This window comes from Mya arenaria, chromosome 15 (genome assembly GCF_026914265.1).
Source record: "Mya arenaria isolate MELC-2E11 chromosome 15, ASM2691426v1".
NCBI lineage: Eukaryota > Metazoa > Mollusca > Bivalvia > Myida > Myidae > Mya > Mya arenaria.
In genome coordinates, this window is record NC_069136.1 from 50,593,303 (window position 1) to 50,616,121 (window position 22,819).

General features: G+C 34.4%; 1 protein-coding gene across 2 annotated transcripts; it reads left to right on the plus strand.

The window, feature by feature from the left end:
* The first annotated feature begins 25 nt into the window (after window positions 1-25).
* Window positions 26-19,164, plus strand: LOC128220579 (uncharacterized). 2 transcript variants are annotated; one of them, XM_052929026.1, is made up of 11 exons: window positions 26-112; window positions 3,919-4,116; window positions 4,390-4,493; window positions 5,907-6,042; window positions 6,352-6,495; window positions 8,351-8,548; window positions 11,240-11,353; window positions 14,199-14,288; window positions 14,985-15,131; window positions 16,324-16,414; window positions 16,993-19,164. In XM_052929026.1, exons 1-11 carry the CDS (start codon window positions 52-54, stop codon window positions 17,654-17,656), a joined length of 1,947 nt encoding a protein of 648 aa, XP_052784986.1. In that variant the 5' UTR covers window positions 26-51; the 3' UTR covers window positions 17,657-19,164. The 2 variants fall into 2 exon arrangements, with proteins under 2 accessions (XP_052784986.1, XP_052784988.1); XM_052929028.1 differs by having other exon boundaries at window positions 14,199-14,279.
* Window positions 19,165-22,819: the final 3,655 nt, after the last annotated feature.

Genomic DNA, 22,819 nt, shown 5'->3' on the forward strand with positions numbered 1-22,819 from the left:
CGTGACCAAATTTTGCTGAAGGAAGTTATAAGTGATATGATGTAACACAAAATGAATCCATTGAAATGTGTAATTGTGACCATTTTGTATTGTTTTGGAGAGATTTGCAAAGGTACTGTGATATTCAAATATAACAACCGTTCATCTAAAATATCAATTTGTAAAGATATATTTATTCATGTAATTTAAATATTTAAACATAAACAATAGAATTTAGGATGAATATTGTTTTCTGATTTTGTCTGTTAGCCAAAAATCATGTCCAATGTAGTAAGCTTTAGCTTTAGCAATAGCTTTACGTTTACATTAAGGTTACCGTTACGGCTTAAAATGTGCTATGCGTATTAGAATATAAAAGCATACATAAGCACAGCACTGAAACAGGAAATTGTTTCAAATGAAAGCACAAGGCAATGTTTAAAATGTAAAGAATAGTTATTGCTTCCACTACCTGGGATATTCAAATTACGCATATCGAGAGCGTAACTCTAGTCTTGTAATATTATAAATAACTATGTCGCTAAATGTGTTTCTAAATGTGAACGGAATTACTCGAGAAGTATCGTATTCATGAAAAATGAGTTCTTTTTCAAAATTATGTTATTAATTAAAAAGTGGTGTTCTAAAGTTTCATGCAAAAGTGACATCAAACTTAGTTAAAAGTATTGTAAATACTGTGAAAACACGCTCTAGGTTGATTCATTTCAAGATTTATCGTACATTCCTGAAATTCGGTAACAGACTTCCGACAAAAGTCTATTTAAGGGTGAGATAGGTAGATCAAGGATATTTATAGCATAGTTTGGCTAGTGTAATGACCTTGAAACATTCTTTATGGCGCATTCTCGTATTTCATTTTGTCCCACAACGTTTCGTGGCGTTGAGTATAACATATTACTGTACAAAGTAACATCATTGACTAGTAGAACAAAGATACATTTAAGCGGTGCTATCCATGTTATTAGTACTGTTAAAAAAACATAGTATTAACGAGTATTCCCCGTCGACATCAATCTTGGCCCTGAAATGATGCCTCTAAATAGTTTTTTTTAGAGAACGAAGTGCTGAACGTCATCGATTGTTTAAGCCATATGTACGGCGTCTGTGGTCCGCCGTCAACATTGAAGTGGTCCTTGACCTAGATTGTTCTAATCATGACCTTGGATCTAAAATGGCCTTTCTGCAGGGGTCCATGGTTGTCTATAGTCTTATATAGACTTATATAGACAAAGTTTGAATTATTATTTCTTGAATCCGCATAGCCCAGACAAATGATATTTCGTATAGCTCATGGAGTGGTACTTTACCAAGTTTGATACAATTATGTCTATGTCGTCAAAAGTTGCCCCATCCTGGTGATCACGAGTTTTCTACATTCCTATATAGTATTTTTTTCTCCTCTGAACATGTAATGTAAGTCCTAGACCCTTGATATGTAATATAGAGTATCATGTAGTTGTCCTTAACTCTTTTTTTTAAATTATGTCACTTTGGTCAAAAGTGGCTCTGCCTCATGTGAAACAAGTTTCCCATATATTTATTTAAGAAAAATCTTTGAAATTCTTCTCCTATGAATATATATGCAAAAAGCTACAGAAACATCACAAACAAGAAATATAGAACAGCACAAAACTCTACAAACAGCACAGTGCATAAATACTATATATATATATATATATATATAATTGGTATGTTAATCAAGAATTGTTAGGTACCGCCTTGGAACGGTCATATGAAACCGGTAGGCCCAGCCAATTTATATTTTGTATTTAGCCTCATGATATGATCATTGTCAAGATCGTTCTGATTCACTGGGGGGTCAAGAATGGCCCCAATCTAGGTTTATATATATACTTTTACAGTTATTTTGAAATATTATTCTCTGAAACCGGGTGGCACGGACCCTTACTATTTGGTATGCAGCTATATGTAGAGGTCCTTTACAAAGATTGTTTAAACTATGTCCCTTAGACCAAAGCTGGCCATGCCACGGGGGTTCAAGGTTTTCTATTTAAACATATACGTAAAGTCTTTGAAATATATTTCTCTCGGAAACCGCACTTTCGAGTTCATTGATGTTTGGTTTGCAGCTTCAGGTTGTGGTCGATTACAAAAGTGTTTTCAATTTCTGTCCCTTTGCCTTTGGTCATAGCTGACGCCGTTTTATATATACTTGTACAGTGTTCTTCCTAAGCAGAAATTTACCCCTCTAGAAACTAATGACTTCCTTAGTAATATATTACTTCCTTTGCATCAAATGCCTTACTAAGTATCCACTTACAACTTGTTTGTAACCTACGACCTTATTAGCAACCAATGACTTCCTTAGTAACCGTTAGTTTCCTGAGCAACTACCTAAATCCATAGCAATCTGTGACATTTTTAGCAACCACTGACTAAGCTAGAGACGACAATATTAGCAATTACCCAAAGTCATAACAACCAGTGACTTCCTTAGCGTCAAATGATTTTGAGAACAACCAATGCCTACTTCAGTAGCTTAAGTATTTTCTAGTATTTACTTTATTCCTTAGTAATCAATGACTTCCTTAGCAACGAATGACTTTCTTTGCAACTACTCATTTCTAAGCAACTACCTTTATACAAAGCAACCCATGAGTTCTTAAGCAACTGATTACTTCCCTTTCAACCATTGACTTTCTTTGCAAACATTTACTTTCTTAGCAACCACAAACTTCCTAAGCAACCTATGACTATTTTAAGCTAATGACTTCCTTAGCGACCAGTGATTTTTTCAGCAGCCACTGACTACCTCAAAAGCTTTTTTATTACATAGCAACCAATGACTTCCTTTTCAATCAATGACTTCCTTAGCCGCCATTATCTAACTAAGCAACCAATTACTACCTTAGCAACCACTACCTACCTTAACTACTAATGACTTCCTTCTATACCAATGATTTCCCTACCAACCACCTCTTCCGTAGCAACTACATTTATCAGTATCAAAAAATGTATTATTAAGACACTATTGAATTCAATAGCAGCAATCGAATTTCCATTGCCATCACATCCATTGCCGCTTTGAACAACCACCTGAAAATGTCTTTACTTCCCTAACCAACGTCGTTATCAGCCATCAAATTCCTCGGCAACTACTTAGTTCTTAGCAAGAAGTACCATCCTTAATAAACACTTATTTGTTGGTCATTTAAATCTGGTGAACGCTTGTTTCTTGATTGTTCAACAACTTGGTTTGTCCTTGTAGTTTGAACTGTATACAAATAAAATGCAGAGTAAGGAAAGTATAATGCGTGACCTAATAAACGTGTTTTAGGATTATGATCTTGTACATGTTATAGGAAACTTAATTTATAAGAGTCAAAAACGGATCGAATGCATTTCATATCTCTATTTATAAGCAACTAACAATCTAAAGTGAAATTAAATTACAGACACAAACATAACGCGTTAATATGAAGGAAAGGTGGTTGTTCATTAAATTAAGTTTTAAAATATTGTAAAGGAACATAGTACAACAATTCAATATAGGATAATTTCTTAGATTAGGATGACAAGTTTGATTCTTGTTTTCTTCACGTTAGTTATATGTTTAAGTTAATTTTGTATGAAACCACAGAATCAGTTAGTACGGCAATTATTTACTCTGTAAGTAAAGTAAACCAAACTCCTTTTTGTTTTAATTAAACAGGTTCAATTGTTTAGTTGAATGTACTGAAGTTTGGTTAATTGTCGAGCGGATTTGCACAGACATCGTTAAAACTTACCGATAAACATTTTTTCTTCGTCAATTTACTATCGTGCTGTACAAAGGTATTATATCAACGTGCTCTCTTGCACAAACTTATTAAGCTTTTTAAAATGATTTAAATGAATAAGACACTAATTATAGTGTATATATATAGACCAGATTTGACTAATCTTGGGAATTTTCAGGTCAGGGAGTTTTTGTTTCACAACATGAAACGAAATGGAACGAGTCTAGATGCACCTTGGCAGAACCAAGTGTAACTTGCAAGGATTATGACTCATGCATTGTTGAAAATGGTTTGGATTTTTTTACAAAAGCAGACGGTCAAGACAATGGGTTTTGGATTGGATATGCCAAAACATGGATTAGTTATGCTTATGTTGGTGGGTAAATGCTATCATATGGTAAATATATTGTAAATTATTGACATTTCCTTAAAACGGAAGATTGTTAGAAATCACAAACATCAAATCATTTGATAAATTGATTAAAAATACTCAACCACCAGATAAATATCACCTTCTAGCTACATCTTCGTCCGCTATATTTGGGGTAATAAAACTCATAACTTACAGTAATGCTAAATGGTCTATTCACCGTGGTTTGTTTGATATGTCAGTAGCTTGCTTCCGTAAGCAAATGTCTTTGTTTTGAAGGATGTGGCCAATTGAACGATGGAACCAATTATTCTGTTCCAACTCTGGGCGAATGCAGACGTACAACAGGATGTCAAGCGTTCGGTATACAAAAATCAATAGCAGTGAGTAATTCCGTTACAAGTTATCAAGTATCCAAATTGGGAAATTTACAGGAAAATGGTAAAAGTGACGGAAACGGGTAAGCACACTGATGGGATAATGATAAGTTAAAAATACTGCATGCGTTCTGATATTTATAGTCATCAAAGGACTACCGCATTTGTAAAAACATGTAAACTATTGAAATCTAATTCAACAAGATTACAACAGTTGGAATTTCAATAGTCATATTTAGGTTTGTTGGCTTGTATAGTTCCGTCTTTTGATTGTTTGGCCTTTAATATTGTCCTTTAAACAGAAAATGTGTTTGTGACTGAGCTAGTCTCTGTCGATAACAATGTGTCATCATTTCAGATGGCGTATCCAACATAGAACATATGGGTAACCATGCGAAACGAATGTTTATACTCACAACCTTCCATGTCATTTCTTGTTTTTTATAAAATAACAAACAAAATTGGTTAGCGAAAAAGCTGAGAAAAAAATGTTGTCCAAAACTGATATATAACACAAATTATTCACACATGTGGCTAACATTTAATTTTCCTGACAATAATTTGTATTTAATGTGAAAACAGTGATATTGTATTAGCTTTTTTTCAAGGGATTTCATTAATTCAATGTTGTGATTTAAGGGTGCCAGTTTTGACTGTTAGTCTTTGTCTTGAAACCACTATGTCACACTTGTGCCTATGTCATTGCATTGCGGCCCTTCTTTTAAATCACTTGCAAGGAATTCAGCAATTATTTTTTAGGTATGATATGTTTTGGATTAGGACGACATAACTTTTTTTCATGTCCTACCCTTTTAGGTGAAAATTCATATTCTATGAATATGATTAACATAATACACGTAAAACCTCTCTGAAATGTTTTAAAAATTATCATTCTTGATAATTACTTACTGTTTAGTTCAGCATCAGTTGCTATAGTTATACATATTATCTTACATTAATCTTTAAATAACAAGTTAAATATTAAACATTCAAGTTTAAATCCGTTGCTGAAATACCAAAATTCATATTCTATGAGTATGATTAACATAATACACATAAAACCTCTCTGAAATGTTTTAAAAATTATCATTCTTGATAATTACTTACTGTTTAGTTCAGCATCAGTTGCAATAGTAATACACATTATCTTACATTTATCTTAAAAGAACAACTTAATTATTTAACATTCAAGTTTAAATCCGTTGCTGAAATACTAAATTGCATGTATAATTTGCTTGTTATGAAACAGTGTCAAAACATGAAATTAAAATGTTTTTTGTTTTTTCAACGAGTCTTTTTTCTATAAAAAATGGCCTCTTTTTGACGCTTATGTTTTATTTTTGTAACTGACTGGTAGGGCACTAACTGCAGGACATTATGCCGATGAAAGAAGGTCTTTAAGTATGAATACTTTTTCAGGGCTTGCGATGTAAATGTGCTAGTAAAGTCCCTAAGCAGAAAACATCTTGCGGAGAAAAATGTGACGAACCGGATCAATATCCATGTGGTGACACAGTCGACCCTAATATATTCTCATTTTACACTGTAGAAAATGGTACCAATTACATTGTTTTATTATGTTTACCTCCAGGTAAAACTTACAAAGGATTGATATGTGAATACATGATTACAAAATGTATTCTTACATGAAAAACAATCTTTATCGGAAATCAGGACGGAGAAGATTGCGAGTTTACTGATAACGTTAATTCATTCTGATAGAGGTGTTCTTTTCCATCCAGAGGCACAAACGATAAAGGGTTTATAAAGTTATCTTTTAAATAAAACTTCATATTTGATTGGAAAAAAAGATTGCACATGATGTACTTTTTACGTCGCTTATACGTCAACTTTTATATTTCAGTTCCTCCTAGCAATAATTCAAAAGACATTCACAACAACTGCCTTCAGTTCTCCTTAAAGTACAGACCTGGAAATGACTACCATTGGGAGTCATGCACTTTAGATACCTACCCAAAGCTTTTATGCAGCAACAAAAGTTATTTTGGTAATTATTTCTTTTTCTATGCCACCTGATATGCAACAAGATGAAACAAGTTGCGTAGCCTGACAATATTATAGCGCCCACTCAAGAAATGTTGGGGTTTTAATCAGTAAACTATCCACCAATGTCGTGGAGTTGTATACCTATCACCTTTTGTTGAACATTTTAACGGTATACGATGTATTGAGCGAACAGCTTCTTTGTTTAGTAGGATTGTTTCGAATGTTAGCAAACACTGTTGTTATGAAGTGAGAAAAACACTTTTTGTGAGCAACGGATAGTTTGTGTAAGAGTTGCTTGCCTTTTAAAAGGCCCTTGATATGAAGTTAGGGAATAACATATTTGTGACTAGAATACATGTTGAATATGAAAGGATGCTTATGAGTTTAATGCCTTTGCTAAGACTATTGAAATTGCATATTGCCCGTCTGCTTCATTGTGCCACCTCATCGGTGCTGTTAAGTTTACCGTTGCCATTGTTTATATCCCTGGGTTAACTCTCTTAGTTCTTATCCCGTCCCTTTTAGTTGATCTTCAGTCATTGTTTCGAAGACAATGGCCGTTTAACGTCAGTGGCGCTATCGTTTTTGTTTTCATTCATTCGTTTTTCGTTACCATTTCCTTCGTTGTGACTGATACTTCCTCGTCGTTTTCTAACACCGATCAATTTTACCTTTTGATATGATTGATCGTGAATATGTTTGAAGTGTAGTACACGATGCACGCTGAATATTAAGCCAATTGACCCAATACTCGTATGTCAACACTCCGCATACACAAAATCCGTAATGTGTTCACGTTTTTGACTTGCATATAGTTATCACATGGCAAATTAAAAAAACAACAAATACCAGTTAATCGTCAAGCATCCCATGTTTTCCCGCCGCTGTTCTAGTATCAGATGCGCACTGATATTCTCAACGTTGCCGAATTTTATACTTTAATGATGTAATGTTTACCGAATAGAATCGAATCACTTGGGGCTTAAAACAAGCTATTGAGGTAAACAGACTGATGGGTATGTTTGCAAAATGAAACATATAAGCCTAATCGGAGATAACATTTACTTGTTGAAGGCATAAAAAGGCTTTGAAATGCTGTTAATCCATTAAAATTTACATTGGTACTTTCTCACCGTACGACATACAGCAAAAAGTGTTACATAATAAAGATAATGAACTATTCTATTTTCTGTGGTAATTTTTTTCATCTCATGAGTATTGCAACAAGCTGGCAGATTTAACAAGGTAGGACTTGAAATTGTATCTTAAGGGATTTTTTTCACTCATACGAGGTCTCAAGAGACTCCACAAGCCGTTTATTGCACTTGGCCCTTAGCCTGATGATTTTGGGAATCTTTTAAGCATTGTATATTCAAATGTTATGGTTTTACGCTCCTGCAAAAAACATATATTTCACGTTCATTATAAACTGTTGTATATCTACGGCTATGGCTGAAGCAAACAGGTGATAAGTAGAAAATTTCTATATTCACACTTTAGTGAAATTATTTAAAAAGTACAAGATATTCAAATTATAATTATATGTTGCGTGACATTATTTAAGTCTTATGATATTTGAAAAAAAAAACATTCTAGGTACAAATCCAATACCCTTTTACACAAGGAACGGTCAACCTAATGATGTATGGACGAGGAAATTGAGTACAAAAATGTACACTGTATGCCCATTTGATTGATTTTGTTGAAATCCACATTTATTGATGTACGTTAATGTGTTGTCTTCATCTTGCGCCTAACAGTTGTACAAGAAGGTACGCATGACCAAATCGAACACTTCGATGTTTACTAAATTTTGAATTGTTTGTTTTCATTATGCATACTCTATTCTGTTACAGATGATAAACCGAAGGCGAAAATATACACTCGAAGTGATGGAAATTGGGCTCAGGCTGTTGAAAATTGCATCGTTGGAGAAAAATTCCCTGCATCGATACAAAGTATAAGAAATGCGAATTTTACAGACCCGGAGAGTCAGAACCACTGGACAGGAATAATAAAAAAAGAATCTATAATATCTGCAGGCGATATGCTTGGTATGTACTTCATTATACCTGAGATAACAATCTAATGTTTTCATAATGTTACCACGATTTTAACGTATGGGCTTATGCAGCGATTTATTTTAGGCTGTATGCAGTCAGGTAATTAGACTTTTATAACCATAAATCAGAATCTACCAGCGGCAGATCGACATAGTATGTTCTTACATTTAACGAGAAAATGCGTGTACGCTCGTATTTTTGAATGAGTATTTCAAGTGACTGATAACTCATGGTCTCGATTATATTGAGTTTCAGCATGAAAATCTAAAACTTTTTGCGAAGAAATGCATGTATAGACTATATAAATATGTTTATGAATTACACGAACTTAGCAGGCCAAAACATTTCAACGCTTTAAGCGCTTTGATTGTGATTGTAAGAAAGGCTGACCAGAAAAATATTAACCATGGTTCAGATATTGTGGATTTTTTCGTAGCAGGTTTAATGACGGTATGCATAATAGTCAACAAAGGTCCCTGCATGTGTTAACAAATGCAACATCCGACTGCTTCTCAACAAACGATCATTTAAATGAAAACCATTTTACCAAACTTTTCCTTTAAACGCAAAGTTAAATGAATTTTCTTGTTGTTCTTTTTATTTAAAAAATACGGTGCGTTTCAAGGCGACCGGAGTTTAGTGTATTTATTAATTGAAAACGTTTTCGTTTCCTTAACGTTGGTGTTTACAAAATGACATAAGTGTAGAGAGTGTAAAGAGTGAACTAATAAGTATTGACAGTGTTGGTGTTTTTATGTGTGTGTTTTTTTTTTCCATTGTGATATTGCCTATTTTAGAGTTGAGTTGAGTTGGGGGATTGAAGTTTATGCAAAAATGTGTACGACAAATTGTAACGTCATAGTTTTTTTGTCATGACGTCACATTTCTGTTATAAGGAAACTGACAATATTTATACTATTTTTCTAACTAATTAGTATTCGTCGTAAACTTAGAAAATAAAGAATAAAATGATCGTAAAAAGGGGCATATATTGTGTGTTTATTGTATGTATTCACTCGGTATTTTCTGCTGAATAGAAAATAGGAATGAAATGTTTGCCTAGCAAAATTGTATCAATATCTTATTTTTTTACACTTTAAAGGTTACTGCATCTTGAAAGTAAGAATATATTTTTTTATTCAAACGCATCGCACCAGCTTTATTTTCTTGGTTTCCGACTGACACAAAATTAAGGTTAAATCTATCAAATCAATCAATCAATTATTCATTCAATCAAGAATCAATCAATCAATCAATCAATCAATAAACCAGTTAAGACAAATACTATTATGTTATAGAATAAAACAGAATTAACTAGTTCTTTAATAACTTTATAAACAATCACAATCAAACTTCAAATAAATACATGTCTGTTACATATGCATTGTGTCATAACAAGTTCTTATTCATATTGTTGCTGATTTGGTACCGGTTGTACCGATTACATTCGCCTGTCATTTTTTAATCAATTATCGATTGCATCCGTCCGTTCGTTCAAATCACTGTTACAGTGAGGCAATGGCTATTATGTCTACCGTTCGAATTTATGTTTCTCTTTTGACTTACTGAATTTGGAGTTATTCTTATTGTCAAATAGCCCAATAGTTCTATTTTTTATGGTCTGACGGTTAACTTGGAAGATTGGCCTTCAGGTCATGAAATATATAACTCTAAGGCCGTTATTCCAATGATAAACGCTCTGTTATATAAATACCATGGCAAAATTTATAATTTGGTAGCCCTTTGTTGCGTAGTTATCTGTCTTCCTTTCACCGCAAATTTTGTTTAAAATGAATTTTAAAACATATATAAATATATCACGCCTCCAACATGAATGACGCAACGCCATTGACCACATGTTTTACCTTATTGGAAGACCTATCTTTAAATCGTTTTAAAATGGCGTCTATTTTCCGGTTCCTATTAATAGATGAAACATTTCCCAGAGTGTTGACGACTTGATCACTGCAAACAGGTTGTATGCGTGATATATACATAACGGGGATAGTAGGTGTTCAGATATGGGATATATGGGGTGCAGGAAACCATCGATTTGGTATCCTTTTCCCAGTATATCCCATTTCGGGTCACCTTCTCACCCCGTATATTATAATATTGATCTGCGAGTGCTAGAATATTATATCCGTGGACATTATTGCTTTCATTTTACCTCCCTTTTTTAAAGCATTATAAATTTGCATTACTAGTAAAAAGTTTAATGGAAAGAATGGGCCATGAAACTTAACTTTTATTTTAAATGCGTTAAAGGAGAGATACCATAGTATATGTTGATTTATTGAAAATAATTTTAGAGAACTTTCAATCAAATCAACATATTCAAATATATATATATATATAAACCATTAGAATTCAATATATATATATATATATATATATATATATATATATATATATATATATATATATATATTGAATTCTAATGGTTTGAAAGAAGTATTTGTGTAAAGTTGAGAAAGTACATTCACTTAAAAGGAAGACATCATGTTTGGTATAAGGCAACTTTTTTGAAGAATATAAAATCGTACTATTTGTTCTGCTGATATTTTACACATATCAACGTATTTAGAAAAAAATCTAAAATCTAAGTGTTTGCAATAAAAGATGTATAAATGCAAACTTATTATAGTTTCGTATAACATTTACTTAACCATTGCCTTACAGATGATAGCTCCTATCCACCTTTGACGTATGCATATGTGGAAAAGATCAACCGGACTGTTTACGTGATATTTGAAGGAGACTCGAAAACAAAGAGAAAAAGCTTGTGTGTAGGAGGTAAATACAATTTGAGCATTAATATTATTTGTTTACTTAAGTTGGGATAAGTATCAGGTTAAGCTTTTATGACCGGTGTAAATTCGAAGTCGGATTTTACTTTGTTTTACTAACTGTGTCAATGCAGTTACCCCAACATGTATATCAACGCCCCCAGTGAGTTCTTACGTGGTGCTCACTGACCATGCCAAGGCGGTTACCCCAACATTTATATCAACGCCCCCAGTGAGGTCTTACTTGGTGCTCACTAAACGTGCTAAGGCGGTCAACCCAACATGTATATCAACACGCATGTGAGATCCTGCCTTATTTCCACTAACCGTGCAAAAGCGGTCACCCCAACATTTATATCAACGCCTCTAGTGAGGTCTTACTTTGTTTTCACTGTTCCTGCCAAAGCGATTACCCCAACATGTATATCAACGCCCCCAGTGAGATATTACTTTGTTTTTATTAACCGTGCCAAGGCGGTTACCCCTACATGAATATCAACGCTCCAGTGAGATCTTACTTTTTTTTCAGTGACAGTGCCAAGGCGGTCGCCCAAACATATATATCAACCCCCCAGTGAGATCTTACTTTGTTTTCACTGACCTCACAAAGGCGGTTACCCCAATATGTATATCAGCGCCCCCAGTGATTACTTACATGTACGTTGTTTTTACTGACCGTGCCAAGGCGGGATACCCAAACATATATATCAACGCCCCAGTGAGATCTTATTTAGTGTCCACGTGCCAAGGCGGTAACCCCAATATGTATATCAAGGCTCCCAATGAGATCTTACTTTGTATTCACCGACCATGACAAGGCGGTTACCCGACCATGTATATCAACGCCTCCAGTGAGATCCTACTTTGTATTCACCGACCGTGACAGGGCGGTTACCTTAACATGTATATCAACGCCCCAGTGAGATCTTACTTTGCGTCCACTGTCCGTGCCAAGGCGGTTAACCCAACATGTATATCAACGCACCCAATGAGATCTATCTTTGTTTTCACTGACCGTGACAAGGCGGTTACCCTTACATGTATATCAACGCCCACAGTGAGAGGTTATTTGGTGTTCACTAATCGTGCCAAGGCGGTCACCGCAACATGTATATCAACGCCCCAAGTGAGATCTTACTTGGTGTTCACTGACCGTGCAAATACGGGTACTCTACATGTATGTCAACACCCCCAGTGAGATATTACTTGGTGTTCACTGACCGTGCAAATGCGGGTACTCTATATGTATGTCAACGCCCCCAGTGAGATCTTGCTTGGTGCTCATCGACCGTGCCAAGGTGGTTACCTCACCATGTATATCTACGCCCCCAGTGAGGTCTAACTGTACTTGCACTGACCGTGAAGATGCGGTCAACCCAACATGTATATCAACGCCCCAGTGAGACCGTGACCGTGCTATGATACTCTACGTATAACATCTTTAATAGGCGCAAATTGTAGGTTGAGTCACTTGTTGTTGTTTTTTTAATTTTAATTCATTATCATGTTTAACTCTTTTGACTTTGATAAGATTTGCGTTTAATCTTTTTTTAGGATTTTTGGGATAAGAGTGAGGTTTGTGCACTTAAACTGGTTTAACCCCCCAGTAAATTTACATTTTACTGACCGTTCCAAGGCGGAACCTAACAATTCTTGATAAACATACCTAGCTTTTTTATATATAGTATGTATGCACTGCGTTGCTTGTGGAGTTTTGTGCTGTTCTTCCATGTTTCTTGTTTGTGAATTTATGTTCTATGTCTTTGGCGTTTACCCAGTGCCATTAATCCGGGTTTATGTTTAAACCTTTTGCTACAAAGCTTGTTTCTATAGCTTTTCGCATAAATATTTAAATGATAAAAATGATATGATTAAGGTACAGATGAAATATTAGCTTTTATAAAGAAAAAAAAATGATAGCGACGTGGCCACAACTTCCCCAGGGACAAAATATTGCATGTACTAGCACGTTTTCACTGTATCTGTACCTAAATCATATGGGTTTTTTATCATTTATGTCAAATGAGTTTAACGTGATAAAACATTAAACATAATATGGCATCAACCTATAGTGTGCGCCTTAAAATATCTTACAACATGCCATTGTTATTGGTAATATTGTGATCAATTTTGTTTACATTTTGATGTTTGGGTTTCTGGTTTTCAACTTTTAACTTTTTGCCGATGCATTATTTGCTTGTCTTCTTATCATGGTTTGGGTCGTATACTGAAATGATGACTGTGAAGTCATATAGTCAGGTGACTATTAGATAACAACACAAATGTGACATTATATATTAAATTTAGAAATACTAGCTACGTTTTGCAATTATCAAGAAGGAACTGCATGCTCAGACCAAGCGGGCTGATATATACAAGAATGGTTATAGTCTGTTTAACATTATGTTACGAGTATTTAAACATACATGAACATAATGCTCACTTTTTCAATGAACACACTTTTAATATAGTGCCAATATTCACATTAATATACAGGATGAGAATACTGGTAAAACTATGACTTTAATGTCATCTTAATCAATAAGTCATATTCTATTAACTTATCACATTTTCGACGGAATCCTTTAGAAATGGAACACCAGTAGCCGTTGCTTATGGTAGTTGTGGACAGTTACATACCAAAAAAACTATATTATACATTTAAGTCACATCCTTTCTAATAGTATCTATGCTTTCCAAACTGATAGGTTGTATCTACACAGTAGAAGCCACGGGAACAAGCCCAGTAGTCTAACCTTTTAACAAAGATCTTGTTCATAAGCATACGGATCAACGCGAAAATAGTATAGAGTGTATGAATTAATGGCTATGTTTCTTTTGACGACATTCAGATGGCACATCGGCAGGACCCACGACAACGTCACAAGAGACTCAACCAACCTCATCGGAATCAACCACGGCACCACCCAAAGGTACAACAGGTTATTACTTTAAGTTGTTATACAGTATAGAGTTTAAACACATTTAGTACCAAAGATCTTAAAAACGTTTGATACAAAATCAAGCGCACTACAAACAATTGCAATGGATGTATATAACCAAACAAGGAGAAGCACATGATCTAATACTACATGCACATGAATATTTCAAATAGATGTTTAATTACAATTGCATTAAACCAAACAATCAAACATCAAAAGGAGATCATTAGAAAATCATAATTCCGGCCGTAAACATTCCTTTCCATCAAATATCTGACGAATTAAATGAAAACTTTGAATATATTAGGTTCCAATTATCTAGAATAATTTCTGTTATAACGTGCACTTACTAGCGTGGACATATTATAGTGATTCCAAATTCATTTGTATAACAATGCAACTAAAACTACAAGTGATCCGAATAGTTGAACCTCTATTGTTCTTGTTTTTTTAGACAGAGGTAAATCTGATGTTTTCTTTGCATCATATTTGTCGCAAAACAATTCATGTACATAGAGTTAAAGAAGAAATTACTCTACCGAGCAGTTTTAAAGATTGGTTATGTTTCTCAAGTGTTGTTACTAACAAAACTATAATTTTTATACAGCCCATTTCGGGAAATATATTTCGTAATTTATGTTTTGGATTTCCACATAGTTTTGATTCTCAGATACTTATACCAATATATAATAACAGGTCCTACATCAGGCGTGACGTCAACCCGGAAAGTCATAACAACAGATACACAACCGACGCAAACACCAGTATTGAATGCATCTGCAACGCCAACATCGCATCAGGTACCTGAAGGAACAGCAGCCCCCTTAGAAAAGGACGAAGGGGGTATGTTTATAGCTAACCATATTCATGGAACACTTTTTACAATTTCATTTTAGTTGGAAACATGATTATTTAAAAGGCATATTAAGAGCATTTATCATTTTAAGCAAGCCATTTGAAAACTAATATGGCACAATATTCCAATTAATATTTACAGTCGATCCCAGAAGTGATTTACTATATGTTATGCCATTGTTTTATGAATAAAGGTTTTCACCTAGTTGAAACAAAATTTATTGTTTTGTTGATACGGCCGAGAAAGCTAATTTACTATAAATCATGATACATTTAGAGTAAAATGGACACCTAGAATTTACAAATGATAATTCAAATTGTTATAGAAAACAAATTGATGTAGGCATACTTAAAAATATAATTCTAATTTAACAATTTCTAATGAATCATTGTTTTTTTTTATTTTGAAGTTTCAAAATGTAAAGGTAATAGACACTTTTGAGGTAAGGAAAAATGCGTAAAACGCAATGGTATAGTGAGCACTTAAATATATCTACAACAGAAAACGTCGTGAAAGTACCTAGCAATGTGTCCAGCAAAGAGGAGCAATACATACATATCTGCTTTGCATGGGTACATTAAAACGTCTTGGACAATTAGCCTCCGAGAAAAGTTAACGACAGAACTGTATACGGGGCGCAAAATACTCTTCTGTAACAGACATCCGGCCTGTGTGAAATATATTAACTTTTTAAGATTCTCTACCTTTAACGCTTTGGAGCGTATAAAAAGTAATTGAATTGTGTGATTTCCTGTGCATGTTTGGTATATCTCAATATGAGTTCACGAATTAGTAGAATAATGAGGTATAACAACATATTCTTTGCAAACTGTTATTTAGAACAGATACAACCAGCATGTGTAATAACAGATATGCTTGATCCATGGACATTCCGTATTTTCTGAGTTTAATACCATAGCATATCAAACACCTGTCGTGATTTGGTATGAATCAAATGTTTATTTAGCTGATCGCAAATCTAGCTTTTTGTACGCATTGTAAAACATGATCGAAAACAACTTGTTTTTTTCCCTAAATACAACAAGAAAGAAACAAAAGAGCTATATGATATGTTACATGTGTTATCCAATATTGATTGCGCACGATTGAACTTACACACTTAAAAACACAAATGAGTGTGACTACATAAACGCCCAAATTATATTTTATATTTCACAGGATCAACGGCAGGCCTCGCTGCTGGTTTGTCCGTATCTCTGGTAGTGATTATCATTGTGACGGTTATTGTGATGGTGTTTTTGAAAAGAAGGTCGGTTTACTTGTTATTATTTATTTGTTTTATATAATTGTACTAATGAATCAATACGCTAATGTTTAAAATGTTGTTTCTCTAAAACTAAGGATAAGAAATTTATCTTCAAGGCAATTTCAGTTTAAGCGACATGGCCTTATCTGGCTGCCTTTATGTTTAAAAAGTCAACATCCCTTGCACTATTCTAAATGTTGCACTTAAAAAAACGTTAAATGTTTCTCTTAGCTGAAGCACAGATTTTATGGACTGAACATATTTAAAACATGGCGCAATGATCTTGTATGTTCAATTTAAATGCATTGTTAAACGTGTATTTGTAAGATTACCATGATATACAACACAAGTTCTTTCGCTCGATTGATTTTCGAAGAAAAAGACAAAGCAGTGCCTTAAGTATCTTTGATGTCATCGTCCGCGTCGATGGTTTCGTCGTTTACCTGCGTCATAGCTCAAAAAGAGACTTAAAGTCTTCAGAGGTCATGCAAAGGTCCGTTATATTGCTCATTAATGTATCCGACATATAAAACATAGTAGTGAAAATGATAAACAAATGCCACGTTTGTTTGACTTTACAGGGGACTTCTAACAAAGTGCTTCAAACAAAATGATGAAAAAAGCAATCATACCGAAGACACAGCAACCGAAATAGCATGCATATCAACACCGATATTTGAATTTACTACAAACATAGTGGATGACTTAACAGCCACAAATCATTCTTATTTTGTGCTTGAAAAAACGTTTGATGAAGAAACCAAAGAGGAGACCGAACACTATGCAGAGCCAGATATGACCGATGTTGACCATTATGATTTGACCGATGAGTCACAAAAAGATACTGAAAACGATTACGACACAACTAATGACAAAAAGAGCTCTGTCAAGGCTGGATTGGCTAAGCCAAATAATAGTTATAACAAAGTCACTTTATATCAAACTAGTGAGTACGATCATATTAATAGAAGACCGCCAAAGTCGGACAGACAAACTGAAAATGAATACGATATTTCGAATAACCTGATCGACGGCAAACCAAACAATAATTTAAATGAGAACAGTGATACATATAACCATTTGAACAAACATGACTTAAAGAACTTTGGCACAGATAACGTTTATGGAAAGTCAGAAACAGATGGCTATAATGGATATGCTACTTCCAGTGCTCTTACCCTTCGCAGGAACATGGATAAAAATGATCAGCAAGCTGATTATGATGTGATAAATAAGAAATGGTAGAATTATGTGCCAGTTAAAGGACATTTACTTACATGATTTGATCATTTAAAGTTATCAAATTCCATGAAATTTGAAAGATGCAGAGAGAGTTTGTCAACAAAACCATGACACATGTTGCCGATTAACCCTATTCTTGTAAATTTGCCCTATCTCTCACTTTTGTTTGCGAAAACACTCAACAAATCATACTCATCCATCAGTTAAGAAGCATGATCGTTATGCATATTCAATATCAAGGAGAAAGTATTTTTATCACCTCAATGGCATCTTCGGGCTATAAGTTTCTTCAATGAGTTTCGTTTATTTTTGCGCACTTCTTGCCAGCGTTATGTAAACCTACGATATTACTGTTGGAATTACATATGGAAACGCATTAATGCACTACGGAAATTTAAGCAACGTAAAACATATATGTTGTGTCTCTTGTACAAAATGCATTATTGTATGACTACATCCTATCTTTCTTGTTAAATGACTTCATCAGTTTCAGTATATTTGTCCAATAGTCTCATAAAAACCTCTTCGCGGTTACGGAGCTTGAATTGCAAATCGCAACACGTCTCGCAATCGTTTCTTACCATCAACAACCTCTTTTTGGATTGCGCTTCCGTCATCCATGAGAATAACTACATCACTGCAATCATTACTCTTTTTGTTTAATAACAATGCTCAGTATCACCAAGGGTCTAACGTCAACAACTTTCACCATGCTCGCCTTCGAATGCATTGCAGCAATCTTAATGAGCCTGTCCACCTAAGAATATCGTCCCCTGTGTACAATTGGAGCAAAATAAGACACTTACCACTTTTTTACATGTCCATTATATACTAACCAAAGAAAGGTCTTGTTTGAAAATCTCAGTACCCTTAACACTATTACCATATAGCTTATATTGTTTGAAGACAAATCTTACACCTCAAGTATCAACAAACATATCCACCAATTACAAACATTTATTCCTAACACCAAACGTTATTCAAACATATTTCAACATCGAACCTACTCACCTGACTTGCCTAAGTTACTTCTCTTTCCCTTCAGTCTCTCCTTCCGTTCTATTCCTTCACTCTTGTTCTATCACTACACAATGTCAAACTTTTCTTTTTATGCATATAGAAGTACATTATTTTTGCGTTTCAATTACGCCATATTCTGTAACAATTATTTATGCCTGTTTATTCCTCTTCAGTGTACTATTGTAAATAATGAACTTAAATAGGACAACATATATTATTCTGGTATTTCACACCACGTGTCAATTGTTCTAATGATATACAGTATAGAGACTTATAATAAGCTTATAGTAAGCATTTATGCTTACTTCTCAATTCTGTAAATGTATAGTTAAATTGCTAGTAGAACTAATTCTTGATATCTTATACTTAAATATATTGACTATCATAAATACTTACAAATATTGACTACCATAATTACTTACAAATATTGACTACCATACTTTATGAGTATATGTCTACTTGCTCTTATGTGTGTTTTTAAACTTATTACATTATCAAAATAAATACTGATTAAACCAATTTACCATCCGTGGCTTTATCAGTCTCATTTGCCCATCGTTTTAGTCTTTCGTCTATTAACACAGGAAATAACTTTGCAAACCAACTAGGTGATGTATTACTTTGATAATAATTAGGAACTTAAGTATCACCTTTTTTAAAGATAGGTAAAACTACGCCTTTTGTCCTCGGGCTATGAAAGCATTGTTTTATAAAACACATGTACTATATATAGTAACATTTTACGAAAGTAGTTCGTTCCTGCAAAAATGAGTATCGTTTCCACCCATGGTATTATCACTGCACTTGATGGCGATTATGGCACAATATCCCTTAAAAAGGAGCACGGGCAACAAGACGTCAGTTTCAGGAATATAAAAATGGCCAAGGAATACCTGGTAGGCAAACATTCAAAAAAGAAAAGGGATTTAAATGGAACTATGAATTCTTGGAACTGTCCCGGATGTTTACATACGGTGAAGGTCATAATAAGGTAGTGAGGCTATAAGTATCTTCCATGGCCGAGAGTGTCAGATAGGATCATGTTTTGCGGAAACGAGATTTACCTATCTTACACGAGCGGCTATGGTAGATGCTTTTTCTCCCATTCCAGTTAAACAAAATAAAGTTAAGATGTATTTTTTCGCTGGAACTCTTTTGTTCGTAGTGAAAATAGTGTGCGTATTTATATGTGATAATTTGTGGTTGTCATGGATATGCGCGCAGTGATTCAGATTACGTAAATAATCAAATCGTTCTTTAAATAGTTCTGAAGAGAGGATAGCATTATTTCTTGAATGGAGCGCGAAAACTTTTTTATGGGCCATTTGAAGTGAGGAACAATTAATTTGGATTTTAAATATTGCCACAAGAAAAAGTTTCCATGATACTACAGACGACGGTCTTCAACAAGGATGGTAAGTGTGTGACGACAATAAAAAGGGGTTCCATACGCGTACTTGTTTTATCTTTGCCCGTGAGCAAGATAATAATGTTCAGTAAGGCCAAATATTTGAATCCACTTATCTGTGGTGGGAGAAAAGGAATTGTGTTGCTGAAACGATTTATTTTTCTTTATCCACTGAGAAATGTTAATTATTCCAGCGATATAAGCGGTAAAAAACAGGAAATATTTGAAGAATGGAAATATTGCCGTCTTACCTCGAAAAAAGGGAAGAAAAATGTTTGCTATTTTTACGTTCAGTCACTCGTTATTTTTCACAGCTAATTCCATTCAAAACCAATTTGTTATATCTCGTTGATTAAAATTTTAGACTTCACGCTAATCAAAACTTTGATTCCACATAATGATTTCCAAAACTAGTTTAAATCATTGATCGATGACAAAACATGTGTGTTATACAGGATATCACATGGTTGATCATGGCTTTTGGTTCATAATTATCCCAGTGAAAATAATTACCCTCGGGCAATTATTCTTCCCACTGGGGCAATTATGAACCAAAAGCCATGGTCTACCATGTATAATTCTATAAGTTATTTATATTAATATATATATGTATTTGTCAAAATGACGTCCTTTTCCATGGGCAATTATGCCATTATCGCCCTTAAGTGCCGGGATAATCTCACGGGTGAAAACTATAATTATTATTGTGGGGACGAATTTCTATAGCAAAATGTTACTATTTATTGTATATATAATCGTTCTGTGTTAACTTAACACTATGCATGACTGATAAAAAATAGTTTGTATTTGATTGTACCTTGTGTTATCTGGCTGTTCATGTGAAATTATCAATTAAAATAACCGGTCATTATGGACATCTTCTGGCGATTGCATAATGGCGAGCAGCAAGCAGTCATTAACCTCTAAGTATTCAGGGAATAAAATTGATCCAACTCAGACACAGATACGGTGTTCCGTTAGAGTCATGGTGTCTTCGCCCTTATGCGAAGAAGCGTACACGCGATGAGACGACAGCACAAAGGCGAAGAAGCTAAGGGACGAAGTCGAACAAGCGATGGGACGGTGGCGAAGACACGAAAGTATAAAAGTACTTAGGTGCAATAGTAAAGGGACGAAGGAAAACAAGCGATGGGAAAACGCCGAAGACACGAAAGTACGAAGGCGAAGGAGCGAAGGGACGAAGGCGAAAAAGAGCAGTCGTCCCTTCGTGTATTCGCTAGTTTGTGTAAGGGCGAAAACACGACAGCTCTAGCAGAACACCGTGCAAAGACACTTATAAGGAAAACTGCCATTGTGCTGAAACTGGGACACTGGCCTATAAAGGCGGTTTTATAAGCAACACTGTGAAATACGATCAATCAAAAAAGTTGCCGTTTCATTAACTTGCCTTGACCGTGTTTCGTCGGCCTGTACTCCCATTTATCCTTCAAATGGTACTTAATGTCATATTTGGTCATTTTAAATACGAATTTTGCAAATTTTCGTTGTATTATACTTCATAATGTTAAAGGTCCTGATAAGAAAATACATCTCTGGTCAGTTGTCATTGCCCGTCACTGAAGCGACAATTCTCGAAACGATGCGACATTCGTGCATTTTCCCTTTTGCACTCCCTCAAAGTACGACGTCTGACACTGAAATCGGCGGCCATTTTGTTAAGAACAAGACACTAGTGTTCGTCAATTTATGATCCGTAAGCCACGACCCAAATTACTTCCCGGAGCCCGATGTGTTTAATCCAAAATATTTATTTAAACGACACTTGTACGAAGGTGGACCGCTCAAACGCCGCTGTCCTGGTGAAATTCTGGCCAAAATGGAACTCATTCTGTTCTTTACAGTACTTTTACAGATATGTTAATTTTCAGTAGTTGATGGGGAAACGCCAATAGTGGACAGCAAATACGGATTGACCTTGAATTTCAATGTGTTGGTGTCTAAAAAGCAATGATCGTCAAGCTTGGATGTACATAAATATAAGTTCTAGTAGTATATTAATGGTGTAGCCAATAAGATTTCATAAATGCTTAAATGAATGAGGATGTTAGTCGTTACTTACAACATCATCTTAAACCTGAAGGTACGTCAAACATGGCAGCAAGATGATTGCTCTAACTTCCTTGACTCTGTTTCTAAGTTTTACAATTCTAAAAGGTTAATTATCACCAATAGGTGGCAAAAAAAATAATAATAAAGACACTATGAGAATTTCACTTTGCGACTAAATTTCGTAAAAAAATCTTCAAAACACCATTACACGCAGAACTAGAACAATGATATATACCTCAAAATTTAGACATTCAAGAATTTATAGAACTGAATTGAATTCGAATACTTTGATGTCAATGAAAATGAAAATATTGTCCATACCTAATTTACTTTAAACTTTGTAATAAACATCAACCAATTGAAGAACGAAGGTGGCTTGGTACAGAAAGAAATTATCGGAAAAGCCAAGAATGTACTTTGAATGAAGTTTGGGATGATATTCACTATATTTTATGTTGCCCATATTTTGTTCATAAAGTAAATTTTGTCAACAGTCATAAAACTAAATGTTTAATCACTAGAAAAAGTAATGTATGAGACAGATGCGTTGCAGCTGAATAATCTAAACAATTGCGATCTGTTTTATTATGAGTGATCTTATATGGCTGAATTGAAGGCATCGATACCAAGCTGATTCTGAGTCCAAAAAGAAGAAAGAAAAAGGTCAA